Genomic DNA, 22,989 nt, shown 5'->3' on the forward strand with positions numbered 1-22,989 from the left:
ATAGAAAAAAAAAACGTCTGCACGCAAACGTTGAATGTTTGTGCATGTGGTGCTCGGGACTGAAAAATTCAATAATTTGGTTTTCGTCATGTCCTACTTAGCAATTAATTGTAGCTGTCAGTAAGGATATTTCATCCCTTATATCCGGAGGCGAGTACGAGTTCTGTGAAACGTTTTGCGTCTGCTGCATGCAGTGCAAGTGCATTGCTGATTGCAGCAGTGATTGTTTTGAAGTCAGCGGCCGGCGCGGGACGACGAAAAAAAACAATATTTCCAACTTTCCAAGACAATAAATATGGTCGACAATTTGGCTTGGGGTGTGTGACGTCACTCAAGCCAGAATCTTCAACACGACAACAGTTGTTTACTTCATTGCTCGCTGGAAGTTGTCGTTCAGGGTTCGGCTGCTGTAAAAGGTAAGCCAAGAAAGAAGACGTGGCGGTTGGAAAACAAAAAAAAGTGACACTTATTATGAGTGTACATCATTTAGGGGCCTATACTATCATGGATATTCTATAAAGTAGAATGAGACGAAATAGTACATGATGATGAAGGTGGACTGAAAAGATGCAAAACAAACTTAGGCCTCGGGTTAGAGCGGGAAAACAGTCTATATTCTCTCAAATTTCCTCATAATATATAAAGATGATTTTGGATAGAATGTTGCAACCTACTTCTATTTCTAGAATTAGAAGGCTTAATTCTCTCCATCACAGAGAAGCCTGACGGAGAGAAGCCTGACGGAGAGAAGCCTTCTCTCTGACGGTAGTTGCAACCAGAGCAGACTGCTTTTTTCTTTATAAAATATCATCTCAATGAAGGTCAGTCATTGCAAAAATGATGATAACACATGTATATCCGGGAATGAGAAACAGTTCCAATTTTGTAAGGAAATACTTAAGGAAATTTTCTTGACTCTCCATAGACTTTGTACTCAACTGCAACATCATTTTCTTTACATGATTTCTACAATGTATGTGTATAAACAGGTTGCTCTTAGTCCCACTAACTGGGTCGCTAGAACTCCTTTTTTGACATTTGGGATGTTACTGTCGTACTAGCCAGGAGTTCTAGCGACCCAGTTAGTGGGACTAGGTTGCTCTCTATTTTTGGTAAAGTATAGTTGGACTGGAGTCAAGAGTACTATTATTTCATTCCAGAATTAATACTTTAACTGCAACCTAAACCAGACTTTTCTTAATTCTAAGAACACTCTTTTTTTTGTAATTTTGAATTTTGTGTGACACTTGATGTCATGTGAATCAGTGCGGTTTTGTCTTCACGGTGCGTAATGGTGATCACAGTGATCACCATCGTTATTTTTGTTTTGTCACGTTCATCGTCATTTTACTCCAACATATCCCTAAAAAAAATCAGGAAATCCTGACGCCACTTCTCTGGTGGTGTACAAAGTCAATGGAGATTTGAGTGGATAGTTTTCAAAGTATTTTTTTAACAAATTTGGAAATGTTTCTCAGTCCCAGATTCATGTCTTTTCAACATTTTTGCAATGACTGACATTCATTAAGATACCATATGATGAAAAAAGTGGTGTCAGGATGCAACTTTCTTTCCAAAAATCAATCAAAACACGGCCCTCTATCCGCGACATTCCTGTTCGTTTGCTAACTAATTTTGGTCACACACCTGGGTCGCAGCAGTTAGATTTGTTCCAATAACCTTGTGGATAGGAACAGGGCCCGTAAAGACGCAATCATGACCACATATCGATGTACATGTAGCAGGCAAAATTAGCGATTCAAATTTTAAGTAAAAAAGAAGAATGCTGTCCACCGTTCAGTTGGCCTACAATGTACATGTACATGATACAACAAGTATGTTCATGTATAAGCGATTGGCACCAATAAAAAAAATTATGTGCACCAATTATACATTTCTGAGTTAAATGAGATGTAATTTATAAATTTTATGCGATTTTTATAAAGTTTGTGTTGTAGACAGGTACACCATCACTGTAGACTGATATCATTGAAAAAGTGTTGCTCTGAAATCATTTTAAAGACAATGATCATAAACTGGCCCAAATTTCAGATTTCCAATATTTATTCTCCAGCGTGTTTTGCAGCCAGTGCCCAGTGAGTGACCCCCAGATCTTATTGATCATTTGTTATTGCCCAATCGATTTTGTCATTCAGCGTTTATTCACATCACCCATTACCAGGAAAAACCACTTTCCAGCTGATTTCCCGCCAAAAAACCCCAACCACAAACAGACGAACAATGGAAGACTCTGACCTAGCTTAGGTCAGGGCCACGGCAGAGTGACTGACTGCATATACAGGGTCCCCTTATCTCTGTCTGACCTAGTCTCAATATCTAGCACTACCAGTACCAGGTCACTTTATAGGCAGAGTTGAAAAAAAAAAAAAAGTTTCTACCAGGGGCAGTTCCACCAATTTTGTTGTTCCAAGAATTACATGTAAAGGGCAAGAGTGCACTTCACATTTTTTTTGTACCAGAATTCATCAATGGAATTTACTTCCAAGCAGCATCAAATGTTCCAACAATCTTCCTCATTTTAAAAGGGCAGTGAAAGAACATCTCTCTTCTAATTAATTTTGTTTTTTAAGCAGCTGAGATTTTTGTGATTTCTGTGATTTTTTCTTTAAATTATTTTTCTGTTGCTAGATCCAGTGCAATTTTTTTTGAACTTTTTTAGTTGTACTTGTACTTGTATATGTGTGTTTTTAAGGACCCCGATGGAATTAAGCCGTCTTATAAACAGTTTTTCGGGTTTTCCTTGGCTTTGTATATCATGAAATACGTTCGTTTTTATTCCGTTGTATGTTTGTTTGTTTTTGCCAAAATAAATAAATAAATAAATTGTCCGAATGTTTTGAACAAATGAAGGAGGCAGCCCCCTTTTTTGGTCCCAAAAGAGGGCAGAGTTTCCAAGATGGATGGATTCTCCCATTTTCTCGACTCTTTTGCTGATGCAAAATTGTGTCCAAAGAAGTCGTCACCCCTTTATGAGTGGAAACGAGTTTAAAAAAAAAGACAATATACTGAAAAAATTGCAAAATGAAAAAAAAGAGGAGGTGAGTGGAAAAAAGACAGTGGGCGGGGACAAGAAATGGGTTTATTCTTTTACTTGGCCTTACTGTCTGGATTTAGCAAATTTTACTGTTCATCGCTTTTTGGGCAAATGCATGCATTAATACTTTCTTTGTGTGTGTACATGTGCGTGTTTATGGTGTAAATCGAGCACACACGTGCAACACCATCGATGAATCGAGGACAGGAACCAAATCGAGGACGACCTCGACCTCGATTAGAAAATGTGTACTAAACCTGTTGCAAAAAGGTTGATGTATAAACGAAGGAAAAGAGAAGAGGGACAATAGAAAATCCTTGATTTACACCATAAACAGACGTGTCTGTACATGTGTGTGTACTTGGGTCAGAGCTACCAGTACTGAACACATCTGCTGAATTGTTGATTTTATAGTGTACACACATGCATTAATAATACGCCTGTAAATGTATAGCTTGTGTCAAGGGAATGCTGATAAGATAACTAAAAACCTGGTACAGTAGGCCTATAACCATGGAGGTACATGTAGATAACCACGTTAGAAATTTCACATTTTTTAAAATGATCATAATATCGTTGAAGTATCAGTTCCGGTTGTGTGTACATGATGAGTACGATAATTCATCTGCAACTATTTTGCAATCATTTAATCAAGCATTTTAAATGTTCTTGGTGTTGTATTGTGAATTCGTTTTCTTGTTAAACTTTAAGCTTAGCAATTAAAGCTTTGCACATTCTGTTTATGTTCAATCAATAAATTTGTACCACATTTCATTAAACTGCAGACTTGTTTTCCTCGTTTGGCTAGCCTGCTGACAGCCTTGTGTAGGCCTGTATATGGTTTCCCCTTTGTTTTAATTGGAACGAAGGCAAACTAATCATCATAAAGCTGACCTTGCCTGTAGCCAGTATGTCAAACAGGGATTAGTCTAGGATGACATATTTTCCTGTTTCATGTAGGATAATTTATAACAAGTCAGAAACGCTGTCTCTCTCCCCCCCCCCCCCAACCCAGACCATCCTGGGTACTACATGCTATTAACTGTTGATGGAGTTCTTCATTAAAAATTTCACACCTTGCGCCATCCAGTTTCCTGATAACTGTACAGAGTGCGATTCAAAACAGTCTTGGAAAGCAAAGGTATAGTGAGTATTCTATAGGTACATGTACATGGGGAAAATGTATCAAACATTTAAAGGGAATGTACATCATTGGCTTTTGCTGTAATTTTCAGAAATGAACTATTTGAGCGGTTAGTATAATAGATCAAATGTTGTTACACTGACATGTGTGAAGTTTTGTGTTAAAAAAATGCTGGAAAAACCAAGAAAAACACAAATGTTCAAGTAGTCTGGTTCCCTGACTCCACTAAGATGAAATGGATCAATTTATAGATGCCGGAAAATTGTAAGGTAAGGGAACCAGTCTAGCTGGCCTGCACCCGTTCATGAACATGAAACCAATAGCAAACAAAATTTGGACTGAAAAAATGGTAAATTTGGATCAAAAGTTGCAAAATAGTTAGGTTTTTCCAAAGGTGGTCGGCCGACCACTGTTGGAAATTTATACAAAATACCACTTTTCTTGAAAATGGCTTCACACCAGGTGCCATAATTTTACGGGATGCTTTAGACTGTCATTAATCAACATCCTAGTAAGGTATTTTGTAAAAATGTGTTCGTTTTGTTTTTCGATGTTCGCAAATGTTGTATATTCCCCTTTAAATGGTACAGGTCTATCAACATGTTCCAGACTATGGACGTAATGTATTCAAGGATTAGACTTCAGTGGATCATAATTACACAGCTTCATGTACCGGTACAGTGTTTACAATAAAAAAAAAAGGTGCAACACAAGCAGTAATCACATGTAGAGTCTAACATGTGTTCATGTTTGCACAGTTATTTCCCATTCTTGATGCACATGTAGGTGTAGATGTGCATGTATGACTCATGGAAATTGTACATGTACATTGTACAATGTATGCACATGTTCCATACTGTCACAGCATACAAATGTGCAGTATATGATTAAAGGTGGAGTATCATTTGTCATTTGTGCATTTTTGTTTTCGTTTGAAGCAACAAAGTGCTCAGAATCCAAAGAAGGGTGCTTAACAACTAACCTGATTATGTATTACTATTAGCTCAGTGAATGCTGTATATTCCGAGAAACCATTATTCTGGGATCTCAATTTCAATTCGAAAGTTGCCGAGTCATGTTTTGAATTGCGCCCGAAATTAGCGTCTGGGACACGTTCTCATCCAGCCGATTGCAGGTACATGATGTTGCTCACTGAACCGACAAATTATAATGGCTCCACACCTAAAATGTATGAACTGTACACTGTATGTACATGTATATATGCTGAATAATTTAAATGTATGCACCATGAACACTATGATAACGATCAGTACATAACGACCGCACCCAGATCTTTTAAATGTATGCCAGAGTTAAAAACTCCAGTGCCTCATCAAACTGGCAAAGAATTGTGAATATATCACAAAGAAAACATAATCATTTTTCCCTTTCCCCTTGGCCAACAGAGCGTCATGATTCTCCTAGTTGGACAATAAAACTATATATCCGTACAGTATTGAACATTTGCAAATGATATGGATCCCATGATGAAAACAAAAAAAATATGGTTCATTGTTCACAAGTAGGCGCCAGATGTTGCTCGCTTCATTCACATACATGTGTAGAGCTCATCAAATATTGAACTTGATGAACATAACACCTCGGCACGCGGCGAAAGTGTTCATCTACCGTAGCTCTACATGTAGCTGTGCATTTAATATACTTGTGCATTTTGAAGTAATTAAATCCAACAGGGAGTAGGCAGTTCTGTTTTTCTCATATTTCTACCAGTGTTGTTTTTCGCTGATGGCTTAAAGACTCATCTTTTGTTTATCCTTATTTATTTTCAAGCTGCTAAATTTTGAAATTTGGAAAACATATGGAAAACATTTTAGAATTTATCTAAACTAAATTCATTCCATGTTTCATGTGCTTCAGTCCATGCTATCCCCCTCCCAATGTGAAAAAAATATTTGAGCAATCTATTTTTTGCTTACAATATCTCAATTGTATTTGCATGTATTACTATTAGTCTGATCACACCCCAATATGACGGACTTGGCCATTCCCTCCCCACAAACACCACCCCACACTCAGGGATCCAGGAGAGATGGTCAAATCTCCGCCCCTGAATTTTGCTTGATTAGCCCACCTTATCCACTACCCACCCATGTCTGCAAAAAAAAAATGTTGTTCCTGAATGGTGAATGCCGACATGATGATAATTGCTATTGCAGTACCTGTGTTTCATAAAGCTGAGTACCTCATTATCATGCTGTTTCAAAATGTCAGCCCCCCCCCCCCCCGTACCTTCTGTTTCCTGGATCCACGCTGCCTGTCTCGATCCCCGATTCCCAATCATCACCAGCATTCAAACGCATGGTAGGCCCTATAGGCCTATCGGTCCTACGGTGTTAATTAATGCGGTCATTTGTAATGGTTGAAAAGAGCCTAATAATACATATACATGATTTGCTAGGAACCATACCCATCCTGGCAAATGCCAACACCATGTGGGAAACTGCACACACATATTTCTGACTTTAATTCTGGAGGTGTGCCAACCCAATGTAAAAGACTGTCAGTTTAGGGGTACTGTACCCATCCTGACAAATTCCAACAAAACATGCCGTTGGGGTTTGATGGGTTGAGTTCTGTTAGGGTTAAATAAATGATCCACTGCAATACATTGTAATTTGTCTATAGTATGGAAGATTAAACTTAGAAATTCATAAGTACCTAAGACAGTTTACCTAGATTCCTATTGGTCAAGAGCCCGTCACGTGTGTGGTTTTAATTCAGCTGCCTCTTACTGCCCAACCCTACCCCTTCAGTGTTGCTGACTAAGCTGAAAGCTGGTATCCTGCCAGTCTAGACTCCCACTGGAATTCTACAAGTGTTCATTGACAATAAAGAGAGATTACCCTTTCTCTAGGAAGCTTATAAACATACTTCAAGATGTTTAAACAATTCTCTTCTGGACTGTACATGTAGATCCCCCAACATAATAAACCAAACCTGATGTGCATGTGGTATACACATGTCCAAGAAGAGTGCTTAATGGTAAGGATGCTTTCAAACAATGTTATGCCAACTCCAAATATTTATGAGAAAGAAAAAAAAAGAAGTAACAAACACAAAGCCCCTGGTAGACTCTTGATAAGTTGACTGGTGTCGCAAGTTTATTGACACCACAAAAAGCGGACCTGGATCTGAAGGGGGAAGTCGGGACGTGATTCAGCTCATGTAGGCCATAGGGCTAGGTCTACGTGTAAATGTACAAATGACTCATCATGCACAGACATGCATTCAGCGGTGCAAGCTGTACAGCTGTACTTGTTGACAATAACAAACGGGTCCTGTAGTTTCCAGGAAGGTGCGAGTGCCTTGCTGCCATTGACCCTGGGGTAGACCATTGTCTTATGACGAAGAAGGCGTCCTTTGATGCTGATAATGTGCAGGACGTGTGGCCCAGATTTTCAGGGGCAGCATTTACACGCAGCTGTGGTCGTTTGTCATTTCCTGTGAAAATTGAAACGTTAAAGGGTTCATGACATCAATTTTACCCTGGAACCTGGAACATATTTGTTCAACTAACCATTCCACTGAAAATGTATGAAAACTGCGAGACATCCCTTTCTGATTAAAACTTTTGAAAATTGTACTTTTTTCAATGTTTAAAAATGAAATGCTTTTTCCGTCAACAGAGTTTTTTTTCTGTGATGTCACTTTAGAGACACAGTCTTCAGTCAAGGGGTTTTCTGCTCAAATTGTGAACCCAAAGTTTTGCTCATTGGAAACTTTTTTTTTTTTTTACATAATGTCATGTAAATGTACTGAAACAATAAAGAATCACCCAAAACAGACAATTTAATGCAGCAAAAACCAAAACAACTTGATGCTGAAGCAGCTGTAACTGAATATTCTGTGTTCATCATTTTGTCTTGAGTATTGAGACTTGCTTAAGGTAGCATAAAAACCAAAAAGGCACCCTTGAAAATGGCAATATGGAGATCAAAATCATAGTGTAATGAGACACATAGGCCTACATTCTACGCATTTTAAAATGTTTGAAACAAATTTGTGAGACCTTTAAAAGTGGGGATACCGGTATATATCTCAAAACTCATATCTAATGGAACAATAATGTGCATGTAATTCAGCGTCAGAGGGGGAAATAAAAATGACTCATTAGAACCCTCCTACATGTATGAAACAAGCATTGTAAGCCTTGTTATTACTTGGGTTGATATTGGTCAAGACCCCCATTGGTTTGTACACAGTATGCCAGGAGGTGAGGAAGAAAATTTTGACCGATTGTGACCTCTTCAATAGTAGGAGGTTTTTTAAAATTAAACTAATAAAAATATGTGGACCTGATTGTGTGTACACTACGCGTGTACTGAACATGTACATGTACATGGACCGTTACTTGTATTTAAAACTCTATATAAAACAATTTAACATGTCTACTATTTCATGTTCATTTTAAAATCAAATCTTTATTTTGAATCTGATGGTTCGTGTTTGTTCTCATAACAAACTTGATCCCCCACAATACCCAATTACTGACAACCCCCCGCCACTATTCCAGAAATCCTTCGAAATCCACGCTGTGATATTGGGGGCGGTTGGGGCCATTCAAGACTGTTTTTTAATCATCTATTTTTAGCTGGAAATCATGTTACTTCATACATTGTCATAATGCGGCTTCCCTCCGTGTCGGTGTCGATTGAGCGCGTGTTCCTCGTTACTTGAAACGTGGCAGTACGTGTTCAGATCGCAGAACAGAGGTCAATAGCCCGCGGGCAACGCATTCAGTTTTTGGGTGCAACATCGGACATCATGGTTCAAGTCGTGCATGACTTTCATTCCCCAATCATAATTGAAAATGTTGAAAATGTTGCCATTCAAAGATGCGCCAGGCCAAATACAGAGATATCTGTTCACCATCTGCATGTTCAAAATTGCACTGACAGTGTGAAACGGAACTGTATGAACTATTAGCAAGAAGAAATTAAACTGAGATTGGAAAAAAAAACCTGTGATATCATTCAAGACAGAAACTTCAGTTTCACATCTGCTCTGACAGCATAAAAAGTCACCAGATTTTTAGGGGTTTGCTGCGGTTATTTCTCTGCTTTCAGTGGTTCATTGTTTCAGACTATATGACAGTAAGACAATGAGAACATTTTATGCACCGATGTTTTCAATAAGCAGAATTTGGGGTTTTCAATGTGAAGAGAAAAACCCTAATATGAAGTAAGAAGAGTGTGTTGTGTGTTCCTAAAGTGACATCACAGCAGCAACGCCCTCAATTGTCAGAAACATTTTAAATGTTTAAAATAGTGCACTTCTCAAAAATGTTTACCAGAAATAAATGTCGCATAGTTTTCTATATAAAAACTATGCGACATCCCTTTCTGGTAAGCAGTTTTACAAAGTGCAAATATATATACATTTCAGAGAAAAGGAATTTTGCTACAAGTATGCTCCAGTGTAAAATTAATTTCATGAACCTTTAAAATCAGGACAACTTGACTGACCGAGAAGAGAAACCATCAGAATTATTTTTATGTTAATTGCATTGTTGTTTTTGGATGATTGGAATTAAAATTACACAAAGCTTTTTCATTTGATTTATTTCTCTTTGTGTGGGCCACTGCCAAATTCCTGAAGGCTGGATCGCTCCGATATTATCTGCGAAACACCTGTCACAGGTTGATGCGTTGCTTGTGCAGAGATCACGTAAGCTTACAGATAATCCTTGTGGTTTTTAGTGCAGTGTATTATTGCATAAGTCCAGGTACCATGCTGGTATAGCCATTGCAGTGGCAAATCCATGTTTATTTCTTCCAAAGCTTCCTTACTCTGTTAGAAAAAAAGAAGTTCATAACTCGTTCATCTTTAAATACTCGTGACAAAACTGAATGATTATGCAGCATGTGGGTTTCTAGACCCAGCGAATATTACAATAATAACATTATCAATAACCACGCTGGTGTTAAGTTTCACACTGTATCATTTCACAGGGATATTTTTTTTCATACCGCCACTTGCACAGCATAACCTGCAGAAGTGCAAGTGCATCTGGTCTTGCCAGAGGCTGTAAACCTACATGATACATCTCTTACATGTACTACCTGTTCTTACTCCCCCGTTCTTTCCCCCCCCCCCCATCCTCTCCCGATCCCCTGCGCAGACACAGTTTCAACATTTGGATATATAGGTGGTGTAATAGGCATGTGAAGATAGATTGAAAGTTTAGAACAACCTACGGTACGCTATAGACCTTATGCATTGCGGGTACAAGATGGTGTTCTTTGTTAGTTTAATTTAGTTACAAAAAACTTACAATTAATGTACTTTCAATGCTTACCCCCCTCCCCCCCCCCCCCCCCCCACCGCCTCCTCACCCACCTTCCCATTTCTTGTGTCGAAGGCCCTTGAATGCTAAGTTCCAACTCAGTGTATGTATGTGTCATGTGGCTAATAACAAAGACTGCCGTATGCACGGCGCGGCGGATTATCGTGGTCGTACCGATGCCCGTGGGTATAGAACTTTTGCCTTGGTGCATAAAGTCTATACATGTACTACTACACAGCACTTGTCCTACTTGCAAAGGAACACCTTTAAAAAACTGTTTTGCTCATACTTTTAGATTGTCTGGGTCTATTTCCAGCCTACTTGAGTCTGTTTTCCTCCACAGTGTACGATAGAGGCTTGGGAGAGAAAACGATTTTGGCAAACATGCAGTTGCCTTACCCCCCCCCCCCCTGCCACCGCCTGCTCACCCACCCTCCCATCCATGTTGTCGAAGGCCCTAGAATGTTGAGTTCCAACTCAGTATGCACATGTATCATGTGGCTAATAACAAAGACCGCCGTATGCGCGGTGCGGCGGATTATCGCGGTCGTACCGATGCCCGTGGGTAGGACACAAACTGGCTTAAGTGGATTTACGGCAGACGAGGCGAGCAAGGGGTGGACTTTGCTCGCTGTCAACATGTTGATGGGGGATGCTTGGAATTCAGTTGGCATGGATATTAAGACGTGAGATTTGGACTCATGAATAAAATCGCACTGGGGATCTCAGAGATCCGGCTTGTTCTGGCCGGTGCGCATTTAATGGTCCGTCATGCAGGGTTGAAAACAAATGTACAGTGACATCTGTGTCAGAGATTCCCCAGGCTATAATAAACTGAGCGAGGTGGTAAAATTTCAAATCGATGATTGAAACAAAATTTACGCAGTCTGCAATCTGAAAAGAATGCAGCGCTCACAAACATGCGCGATGATAAATTGTGAGTTTGTGATACATAGAGGTCAAGGAAATTTGTCAATTGCCAAATTTAAAATTGCACGTGTGTAAAGAACTGTGAATCCGATAATTTCAGAATTCGACTATCGTAGGATCATTTGACTTTTTTTTTTAGTGCTTGGGCAAGACTGTGTAAGCCAGCATTTGTTTGGCTGATTGGCTGATGCTCCTACCCTGGATGTGTTTACATGCCGGTCACATCAGTCCGAGTGCTCTCAACTTGGGCCTGGTCAGTCTGGAGTGCTGTTCCCATTCCAATGGTACCGTGCCAAGAGCCGTGAGAGCAACTTATCAAAACAGTAGTCTGGTGCCTCTCGACGAATGGGGGAAAACATCCATTGTAAAGGATCTTTTTGCCAAGAGGGGAGACAAGATACACTACAAATGTACATGTGTGTTAAAATGGACAGTGTGGCATTTTTAGCAAATGAACTCCTTAATTCTTTTGTTGTCATTATACAGACATATTCCTTGGATCCGCTGATTTCCTCGTTTTTTACTTCTCATGAATGCCATTACAAATTGAAAAACACTGTACAAATTCTTGTGTGGTTTGGAGTTTCCTCGTTTTTTTTTCGAAAGTCCCAGTTGCATACGAAGCAAAACTGTTTTGTGTAAAGATGCAAAATTAAGAATTATTTTTAAAAAAATGGTATTAAGCCCCCCCCCCCCCCCCAAAGCCGTTTCAATGCATACATGTCGTACATGTACATGTACCACGTCGTATACCACCACTGAAATGCATGTGATGTAAACATTTACACTGCGGAATTGTCATGTACTGGTACCACTGTGTTAAAATATACATGTCCATCAAATTTATACATGCATCCATGGATACACGTAAATACCTTCAATTTTGAAAAGCAAATATTTTTAATTTTTTCAAAAACACTAAAAAAATCCTTTAAAGAATGTTCACGCAGTGAGACTGACTGATGCAACTCCACAGTGTGTTGCAACATACATACCGGTACATGCACATGAACACGTACAGTCTTGTGATAAATTCTGATGATTCATTGTATTATGCGTTGCCTAGTAATAGTTACTGTAATATTAATAAGGTCATCGGTTCTACTGAGTCGTCTGTATTGTATCGGTTGACACTTGGCATTAAATTTTGCATTTTTTTTGCCATTGCATGTACATGACACCATTCACACATTGTTCTTCTGTTTTATAGCTCCATGATAAACCTCAGTATATTTTGTTAAATGGCAAGTTCTTCATCCGGCCTGTGTTTTGACAAAAGTACCCCACCACCAAAAGTGAATGATGATCGTTTTCCCCATAGTCCTTGTGTGTCCATAGTCCATGGTCCTTACAATTTAAATTAAGTGTCTTTTTCCTGTAGTGTTTTTTTCCATAGTACTCACAAGTGCACTTGCTGCAACTTCTATTATCAAATTTGAAAGGCACCACATAATAACCGCAGCCAACATTTTCAATTGCTTTTTGACACCGGCACCAGTGAACCAAATCCAGTGAAAGATCCACAAAAGATGAACAATGTACAAGTACGTCAAGAGCTTAAATATCACCCAAGGCTAAATTATTAGAATACTGTGCCGGTAGTTATTATGAAATCCCATGCTCTTGTGGACATCACAAAGTAAAAAGCTTGCCATTCTCACCTGCTGAAAATTACACAATACCATTCCCAATCAATTGGATCGAATGAGGATTCTTATTATTTCCTGTGTCCTGTAACTCCACCTTTCACTGTCCAAGGTCATGCCCTGTGAAGTCTTCCTTCACAAGGCCAACTCCTGGAGATCCTTACTACATGTAAGTTATTTTTATGAATGAACTATGAATAACCCACCATTGGCCAATCCAAGGCCTCTCCACTGCACAAGTCCCGCCCACCAAAATCCTAATCAATGAAACTGTTCTGATCAACTAGCCAATGACAAGGCCATGACCCTGGTAGTTCAGCCAATCAGGCTGGAACCAGATCATGAGATCATCAGGCAAGGACCTTGGTCACGGGCCTCACGGCCAATCAGGCGTGGAGGAAACCCCCAACAGAACCTCTTAATTTGCATATTGACTTCTGCCAGGTGAATGTTTACACACTGGGCAATGCTAGCACGTCCTGGAGATGTGGCCACAGCAGACCTTGACTCGGTTTAAAAGTGTCGGATGATTTGTTTTTGTGTTTCCACATGAATTGCTTCCTTCCGTGCGGCGAGATTGAATGATTCTTGTGGTCATGGTTTACTGGTTGTATACTATACATCATAAATGCTTCATTTTCCGAGGTAAGTTTGACCGTTAAAAAAAGGAGTCAGAAATTTTGATTAATTTCCTTTCCACGAATGTATTATTACATGTTCAAAAAGCACACACTTGTCGTTGTGTTGCGATTGATTTGTTTTTGAAATGAAATCTTAAACATTGTGAAACAAAAACTGCAAAACAAGTGGATTGTGGAAGAATCATACATGAAAAACATTGCTTGTAGAATATTTTTTTTTGGGGGGGGGGGATATTATTAAAAGAAATTAAATCTAACCGAAACAAACCCATTGAAATTTCTGGTGATCTATTTTACCAGCACTATACAAAACTAAACCAACAGAATTTGATTTTACCATTGCCAGAGTTTTCCCCCAAAAAAATGCCAGTTGGGACCTCAAAAAGCAATTGAAACTTTAACTGTAATCTGTTCTCCATCAATATTATTTTCACTACACCCAGCTATATTTTCCTGCTCTACAAAACATGTTTAGACTTGAGTTTACCAAGCTGGACAGTCAGTCTAAGATAAAGTTGTTTTTCAAGTTGTCCATTCTGTCAATTTCCACTTGGATCAAAACGTCTTTTTGGTTAAACAAAAACCTGGAGTGGTTTGTTGTTTGACCCAGATTCAGCATTGCATAAATAACAGAGTGCGTGCTGTTTGATTTTCATGACAAATTAATTGCGTTTAACAAAAACAACATCCCACCCCCAGCTTCACTCCCTTCCTGTAGAAATTATTCATTGAATACCCCAGAATAACTCCCTTTAACTTTTATTTTGTGACTTCCAGTTTCGCAAACATAAAAGTTTTACTTTCTCTTGGACATAACACTTTCCAATTTTTTTATTCCAAATTTTTCCCCATGTGTTGCCTTTGCGACACATGATACATAATTTGTTTAATTTCACTCGGACACAACAGTTTCAATTTTTTTATTCCAATTGTTTTGTTGCAAGTTTGTTGTTTTTGCAAAATATGAAATTATAAATGTTTCCTTAGTGCTGCTATTTTCAGCACATCTTCATGCACAATTTCAGATCAATTTTTTCACCATTCCCAAATTCTCTGCCACTCTGTCGCATGTAAAATCTTTCAGCTTCAGGCCAGCCTCAACCATACCCAGAAATAGCCACAATTAACAAGTCCAGACCTGCATACAAAAAGCACTGCACTGCCAAATTGTACTGCCACAATTGATGTGGCTGCTGACTCAGTTTCACCAGTCATTTATGTCTCCTCGCCCATTCATCATTGTGTGGTCTTCAGGGAACTGGGGCAATTTACAAAGGGACCTCAGAATTAGCAGACAAACATGGGGATCAATTTGCCTGTGGTAATTGACTGTGCAAGACGCACACATCTTTCAGCTGGTGAGGATAATTACATCCGATCCCCAAACTCCTATCTCGAAATGGAGATCAGTGTCCCATATTTTCCTTGCTGCCCCTTGTCGTCTTGTTTACTGTTGTCCCATTTCAGAGAACTGTTTACAGTCCTTGAATGAACTTTATTAGTCACTGTATACAGTGCAGTTCATTCACTGGGGATTTGTTTTTCAGCTTAAGCCCCTCCCCCTTCCAGTGTCTTAATGCTATTGATTGGCCACTGGTGAGACCATGACTTAGTGGATGAACCAATCAAGACCCCCCCCCATGTAATTGATCCCATTCATCCTAAAGGTTTTGATGTTGTGAAATGCAACAAGTGTTTGCACCACCAGCTCACATGTCCCTTCTAGTTCTACTTCTACTAGATTTGTGCTGTATCATGCGTTAATAGTGGGCACTGGATGGTCACTTGTGTCTGGGCAAAAAAAGCATGGAAACAGCCTGAACAAGTGTGTAGCATCCCATGTACATGTATACATGTACATGTAGCACACTCCATACATGTGGCAATTTCAACCCCCATTCACGAATCGGATGGGATTTCATCACAGGTAATGTACATGTGTATGTAAGTCAATTTTTTCTTTAGTAACGAAGAGCTGCATCTAAGTTACTACCAACTGGTATGAACCGAAGGAAAAATTGCAAAGGTTTTGTGGCCCGATATTTTTAATTTTGGCAGAATAGCATCAGTTTTACAATTCAAGTATATTCCTACCATATTTGAGAAACTCCAAATTGAAAAACTGTCCATTTAACTTTGGAAAAAATTAAATGGAATTTTGGAAACATTTTTAAAGCTACACGTATGCATGTACCTTACATTTATAAACGGGAAATGCTTTGGCAGCATAATGATGTACATGTATGTATGTAGCAGTCCTTTCTCCATGCAAATAAATAATTAATTTCATTTTTTGATACGGCCAGGGAGCTATTGAAAAAAGCTCCATAATGATTGCATACAGTGTAATGCTCACTTGTAAGCCAGTGCATGTGTAGGTGTGCACCTGTCGCATTGCTGCAGCATTGTGCTCAATCATTTGCATTCACAATGAAAGCAACAACCTCTCTGCAACAATAGATTGTTTTGTCATGTTTGTTGGACCTTTTCTCCTCTTATGGTATGTGTACATTGTACATGATATTGTACTGCTCTGTGCAATAGGTGTAACATCTGCACACTATATAAATACATGTACAGTGGTATATTGGTGCATCTATTGTAGCCAGTGAATACATTGTAATAATAACATTTACTGCATGTCTTATGTTGGATGGCCTCTTTGCGGCTGGCCACAACGTGTTTTAGTTTACACCTTTTGTACCGATGCTGCCCTGGTTGTGAGCACGCCCCGTCTTTAGAATTTCAGGCAGTTGTATGCTTCAAGAGGGACAAGTACTGTGCATTGTAACATGTACCGTATACTCGTAAATTTACATACGATAGGTAAGCCACATGCAGTGATCATGTACCAGTATGTAACTTGTCTACTTGTATTGAATGCAACTTTACAGGGAGCTGGCACCCCAACTTTTATTGAAAAGTAAACACTATTGAACATTTTGGACATTTCCACAAACTGACCAGAACCGGCAGGTTGACTGTTCAATCGAATTGGGGAAGGATGTGCAGCGCGTCCCAAAATATCCGCAACATTTGTTTGCGAGGCTCTAGCGTCACGGCGGAAACACGTTCTGACATTATTTATTATATCATTTTAAAGCTTGGAATCTTAACTTTGACCCTGGTGAGTATTGGTGCGAGTTTCAAAAGGGTAATGAAACTAGTCGTGTTCACATAAAGGCATGTCAAAAACAAACTCAACCGATTTCAAGGAACATCAATCATGCACATTTTTTCTAATGTGGAAATGCTTCATCATGATCATGATGTGACGATGTCGTTGCCTTTTACGGTACTTTCTGTGTTTTCTTTTCTTTTCGATCCACGTAGACTACACTTAAAACAATTCACAACATTGTTCTTCGTTTCAAGTTCAATGAGTTTTAATACATTCAGCTGATTTGCCCCTTCTCACTTTTTTTGTAAACCATTAAAATTGAAAAAAAAGGGAAGAGAACCTGGAAAGGGTGTAGTATCCACTATCCAGACGTCACTTCCGCGCTTGTGTACAAAGTCTATTATGGAGAGTCAAGAACATTTTTTAAGTATTAATTAACAAAATTGGAAATGTTTCTCAGTCCCAGATTCACGTCTTTTCCACATTTTTGTGATGACTGACCTCTATTGAAATGATATATGATGAAACAAATTGGCGTCAGGATGCAACGTTCTTCCCGAGAACCTTGCCAAGCTTTTAATTTCCTCTTTTTTGTGTGACTTCCTAATTGCATGCCTTCAGGAGTATTTTGTACTTCTCTGGGCTTGAAATATACGTGTGTATCAATTTGCAAAAATACACGTCACTAAACCTCGACCAATCTCATTACATTCATGTTTCACCGCGATCTGGTTTCACCGCAACTGCTCCACACAACACAAAATGACGCAGGCAATTTTCATCTGTAAAATTGTAGAAAGCTGCAAGGTGTTTAATCTACATGGATGTATGCGCTCCCCTCTCTCCTTGACAGCAATTGGGCCGGTTTTCTGCGAAACCGGGAGTGACGATGTTTACGTTTGCGGTCGCACATCACGTGCTCGGCGGAGGAAATAATCGGCAGCTGTGGCTTCCGCCATTAACAAATTAAATTGGGGAGGGTACACTTGGGGAATTGCCTGTCACCGATGCAGATTGATGCACATGATGTACACGTGCACATGTACGTGTAGTTGTACATGTAGTACGTGTTCACATGTGTACTTGTAGTATGCGCGTGGGCGGGCCGTCACCACGTTATGGGGAAGTTTTTTATTGCTAGGCAAATTAAGACCAAGTTATGGGGACTTTCTGCTGTCCCCATAGCATCTTCGGTCCTCATAGTACATGCACCATGGAACAACTCGTGTGTAGTCCCCACAACTGCGGAACAAGTATGTGTGCACATGTACATGTGTATGTATGCACATGCACATGTACACATCCATGTCTACATGTGCATGTGTTCTTGAATATACGTAGGCGTAAAATTGTTTCGGTGCGGTAACTAGAGGCCACACGTCCTGTGAAGTGTTAATGAAAATGTGAGAACCAGAGGTCTTGTTGCTCTTGCGTAGGCCCAGAAAGAGAGAGGTTTTTTCCCATCTTGTCCCACCTGCTGATTATACAGAGGTTATGACTGGAGGGAAGATGGTAATTGGCAGGGCGGGGTGATACTGTCGTTGAGGGAGATGTATGTGGGGTGCTGTGGTCCAATGGTTACAGTGTTCAACTCGTGTGCCGTGGTACATGGGTTTGAATCCTGACTGTGTGAACATGGTGCTTGTGCTCTTGAGCAAGGCACGTTACTATTATTGCTTTGTCCTTCGGATGGGACGTAAAGTCGTAGGTCTTGTGTGTTGTGTAATGCTCGTTAAAGAACCCAGTAACACTTATCGCTAGGAGAAGGGGTTTGCCCAGGTGTTTCTGGCAGTGGCTGCAATATATGCGCCGCAGCACCTTGTAAAACCTTAGAAAAAAAAAGAAGAAAAAAAAGATGCGGCTTCAAAAAAGGATGCGGGCGGGGACGATCAACTGGTTTTGATTGTTACTTGGCTTTTAAAGTTCTGTGCCAATTTGCCAAATACTTTTAACATACCACGTTGTGCAGTGTTCATTGCTGAAATGTACACATACATACATGTAGTTTGGATTACATATACATCTCAAATGGAAAAGTTGGCATTTTTCGAAATAAAAAAAACATTTCTTTTGCATGCTGGCATAATGTTCTTTACACTGTAACACTAAAAATTATTTGGATTATTAATTATTTACGACTCTGGTACATGTACATGTACCGGTACCCTGCCCTCATATTTTAATTTTTTTTTTATTTGGTTTAGCACATGTTCACGTTCATCAATGTCATTTTACACTTTCTCAGTTGTAATGAGCTGCATAAAATGCATGCACGTTCCTGTGTTCCTGTAAATTAATATTCAACAACAAGATGTTTTGAATAATTTGTAAAAAAAAGAAAGACTGGTGCCATGCAGTATGCAGATGTTAATTTTGTGTTTGAAACAACACACACTTGAAGAAATTATTGTCCCCATTTACATATATTTTGGAATACTAAAACCCTAGATAGTAATGTACTGTACATAGTCTACACGTACATTTGAGCTGTTTTATTGAACTATAAACTACGAGTCAAGAGATTTAATATTACTCTGCTGGCTGTGACCTCTTGATGTTTCTCCTGATTAACCGGGGACTGGCCTTGATTCCAATTAAAGTCCTGCATCTGCTGATCTATAAATCACCATGGAAACATGATCTGACTCTGACATGATTAACAGAATACGGACATATGATTTATGGTTAAGTAGTTTGTGTATATATTCTGCTGGTTGTTTTGGGCAATTGCCTTCATAATTTGGTTTAATTCTGTCTATTTAAAAAGCCCCTGCACATTCACTCAGTTTTGAATTTACACATGTAGTCCTTTTTGGTTTTGAGTTCTGTCGAGTTTGAGGGTTTTGGGTAAAGGTTGAATCTTGTTACTTAAGTACAAGTTTTAAAACTCAGGTCTGAGCACTGGCACTCTAAGTCTTGAGTCTTAAGTGTGAATTAAACATTTTGGGTACAAATCAATACATTCATTCAGTTTCAAGATTTACATTTAGTCCTATTTTCGTATTGAGTTCTGTTGAGTACATTAGGGTGTTGAATCTTATTACTCGAGTACAAGTTTTGAAACTCAGGTCGGAGCACTGGCACTCGTGAGTCTGACTTTAAAATGTGTGTACATTCAGTTAGATTCAAATGTTCATGGTTCCTATTTTGGTATTGAGTAATTCTGTCGAGTATGAGGATTTTGAGTAAAGGTTGAATCTTGTTACTCGAGTACAAGTTTTAAAGCTCAGGTCTGAGCACTGGCACTCTTGAGTCTTGAGTGTGAATTAAAAATGTGTACAAATCAATACATTCAGTCAGTTTCAAAATTTACATTTAGTCCTATTTTTCTGTTGAGTACATTAGGGTGTTGAATCTTATTACTCGAGTACAAGTTTTGAAACTCAGGTCGGAGCACTAGCACTCGTGAGTTTGACTTTAAAATGTGTGTACATTCAGTTAGTTTCAAATGTTCATGGTTCCTATTTTGGTATTGAGTTATTCTGTTGAGTATAAGGATTTTGAGTAAAGGTTGAATCTTATTACTTGAGTACAAGTTTTGAAACTCAGGTCTGAGCACTGACACTCTTGAGTGTGACTTAAAAATGTTGTGCCTGAATCTTTCAAAATTTGAGAGTGAGTTCAAGCACTGAAAATATGATAGAACTCAAGACTAAGTACCGACCATGACAAGTACTACGATACTACTATTTACTAGAAGTGTCATGAAATTTCTGCCTTTTTGGTATACTATTAGTGTTCTATAACAAAATGTTGATGTCAATAATTGTGTAACTGGTTTGTTCACTGTGATTGAGTCAATTGTTTGTTGGTTTGGTTTTTGTTTCCAAATTTTTGATGGGGCCATATCTTTACTGATTATACATGTAGCAAGCATGCCTACATTTTCAAGGTTTTGTAAATCTTCAGTTATTTTTATCCTGTAATCTTTCTGTTGGATGTGCCCCTTCATGTAAACATGTTTTTGTTACAGACTGCCCAACACTCTTTTACCCAGTCTATGATTTGTTGTTGTTGTTGTTGTTGTTGATGTGATGTAATGGCACGTTCAGCAAACTAGTGCCCTTTGTGCCATAAGCAATACTTTTGCGTTACAGTAGGCTAATAAGCAAAATATGACGTACGAAAGGACAAACAAAGACACTTCGTATGTCCATATGTAGTCTCGAGACATACATGTAGTGTACATGAACATATCATGTGCCGTTGACTTATTTGATCTTATCTCTACATGCGCATCACTCATTACAGTCCTGCATAATTCATTATCTGTTATTTCCATCTCCTCACACACAGATGCTGTCTGGCCAGCGCCTGTTCACCAATTGTAAGCCGTGACTCCATATTTGGGCTTCGGCAAAGAGTCAATAGAGAGCCACGGGAACAACCCCTGGTCCCCAATTAAACCTGCAACCCATCAGGTAGTTGTGCGGCAATCAATCTTCAACCTTGAACCCAAGCGGGCAGAGTCTGTTGGACCATCCCAGAGGACAGGGGCGCCCCGTGCGTGTATCAACTCATTGAGCCCGGCGTTGACGGGGCGCTTCGTTTTCTTCCGCTGCGAGCCATCTGGGAGCAAGCCCGCACCGCCCCGCTATTACCAATCATCTAATTGAGTTTGCAGCACGTGAGGTATATTACTGTACCAAAGGCTACAACCAGTGCTTTGATAAAAAAAAAGATTGTACACTGTACATTGTACGTGACATCGGTCCCCTGTATTATCTGTGGTGTACGTGTGTGTGTCTTGTGGGGAGATCGTTGACACTAAGCTGTGCGCTCGTGATAGTCCAGCCCCGCTGAAAGCTAGACAGGCTGACTGTGTATAGTCAAGACGCTCCCAGTGTGTACAGTGGCTTTATACTGGCAAGTTGCTGCCACCTGTCATAAACCGGCTCAGTGTGCACCTGCTGATGTAGCTGTTCTACCCACCCTGCCTGTAGATCTGTGTATTTTTTCAACCCTTGTTGGAGGTGTTTGTATACATGTACACCAGCACACACACCCTGGCACATGGTCAAGTGTCCCTACGACCTGCTTGTGGTTTTCAGGAGTACTCAACTTGACAGGCACTGGTGCGACTGGCACAATTGTGCTTGTTTAACACGCATGTTCGGTGCACAGAACTCGGCCGGCAAATCTAATTGTGTGTGCTAAAATAAAAATATAACACTGCCACGAGCACAAATTATGTGGATGCACGGGTATAACTGCAAGCAAATAGTGCACGTGTAATGGTCTGTTCCCGCCACATAATTCCTGCTGCATAAACTACAGACGGTTATACTGTGGACCGGCCCACGGCCGATTGTAGCACACGTGGCCCCCCTCCGGCTAGTGTGTGACTTCCTAGGCATTGTTCAGCTTTCGCTCAGTTGTAGGACATGGTGAAGAAAGACAAACAGTCTCATAAGATGGGTGCAGGTAAGTTACACTAGATAGTTTTCCTAAATCAAATTATTTGTACGTTTGAATTGCCAGTTTTACTAGAAAGTAAGGGATAACGAAGGAAGAGAGTTTGCGAAACTTTATATTGACTCAGGCTTTTTCCCCCAGCTCTCAGCAATGGGTAGGAAAACCAAATTTTATCGTTTAGTAAATCTTTTCATCCATTCTAAAATCATTAGTTTCTATTTGCACTCTGCATGAAATTATTCATTTGAACCGTTGGAATTAACTTCAGGACACTCAGCATTTATAATTTGAAACTACATGTATACATACCGGTATCTGTTATTTATCATGCGGTTTTTAATTTTTGACTTTATTTGAGTTTCATTAAAGAGCCTGTTACTTATGAATGCAACCACAGAAAAACAGCAATTCTCTTTTGAAATTAATTTTTCAGTATGCCATTTGCCAAAAAAACTACAATAAAATTGTATTAACAGCATAACACAGACTTTTTCTATACCTTGGCAAACTTTGTATTATTGGAGCAAAAAATACCCTAAGGCTTTCTTTTGGGAATGAAAGTAACCCCAAACTTTGTCCTGAATAAAAGGGTTTTCGGTCCAAGGTACAATAAGTGGCCCCCTGCCCTCAGGCTCAGGATAACGTGGCTTTCAATAGGTGTGTGCTACTCTGTGCACTTGCTTGGCAAACCTTTTTTTTCATTTGCTGTGTATAGTTGAAAAATTAACCC

General features: G+C 39.4%; 1 protein-coding gene across 4 annotated transcripts in view; it reads left to right on the forward strand.

Moving 5' to 3' along the window:
* Nucleotides 1-22,989, forward strand: part of LOC119729932 (calcium/calmodulin-dependent protein kinase kinase 1-like) — a 55,066-nt gene continuing 32,077 nt past the window's right edge. The window contains exons 1-2 of one of the 4 annotated variants that reach the window (XM_038202716.1): nucleotides 1-416; nucleotides 21,141-22,268. In XM_038202716.1, coding sequence (XP_038058644.1) covers nucleotides 22,229-22,268 — 40 coding nt within the window. In that variant the 5' untranslated portion in view covers nucleotides 1-416; nucleotides 21,141-22,228. Of the gene's footprint in view, nucleotides 417-13,541; nucleotides 13,728-15,460; nucleotides 15,651-21,140; nucleotides 22,269-22,989 lie in introns of those variants that run through there. The other 3 variants (XM_038202715.1, XM_038202714.1, XM_038202717.1) reach the window with 3 other exon arrangements.

This window comes from Patiria miniata, unplaced genomic scaffold (genome assembly GCF_015706575.1).
Source record: "Patiria miniata isolate m_02_andy unplaced genomic scaffold, ASM1570657v1 HiC_scaffold_22, whole genome shotgun sequence".
Classification (NCBI taxonomy): domain Eukaryota; kingdom Metazoa; phylum Echinodermata; class Asteroidea; order Valvatida; family Asterinidae; genus Patiria; species Patiria miniata.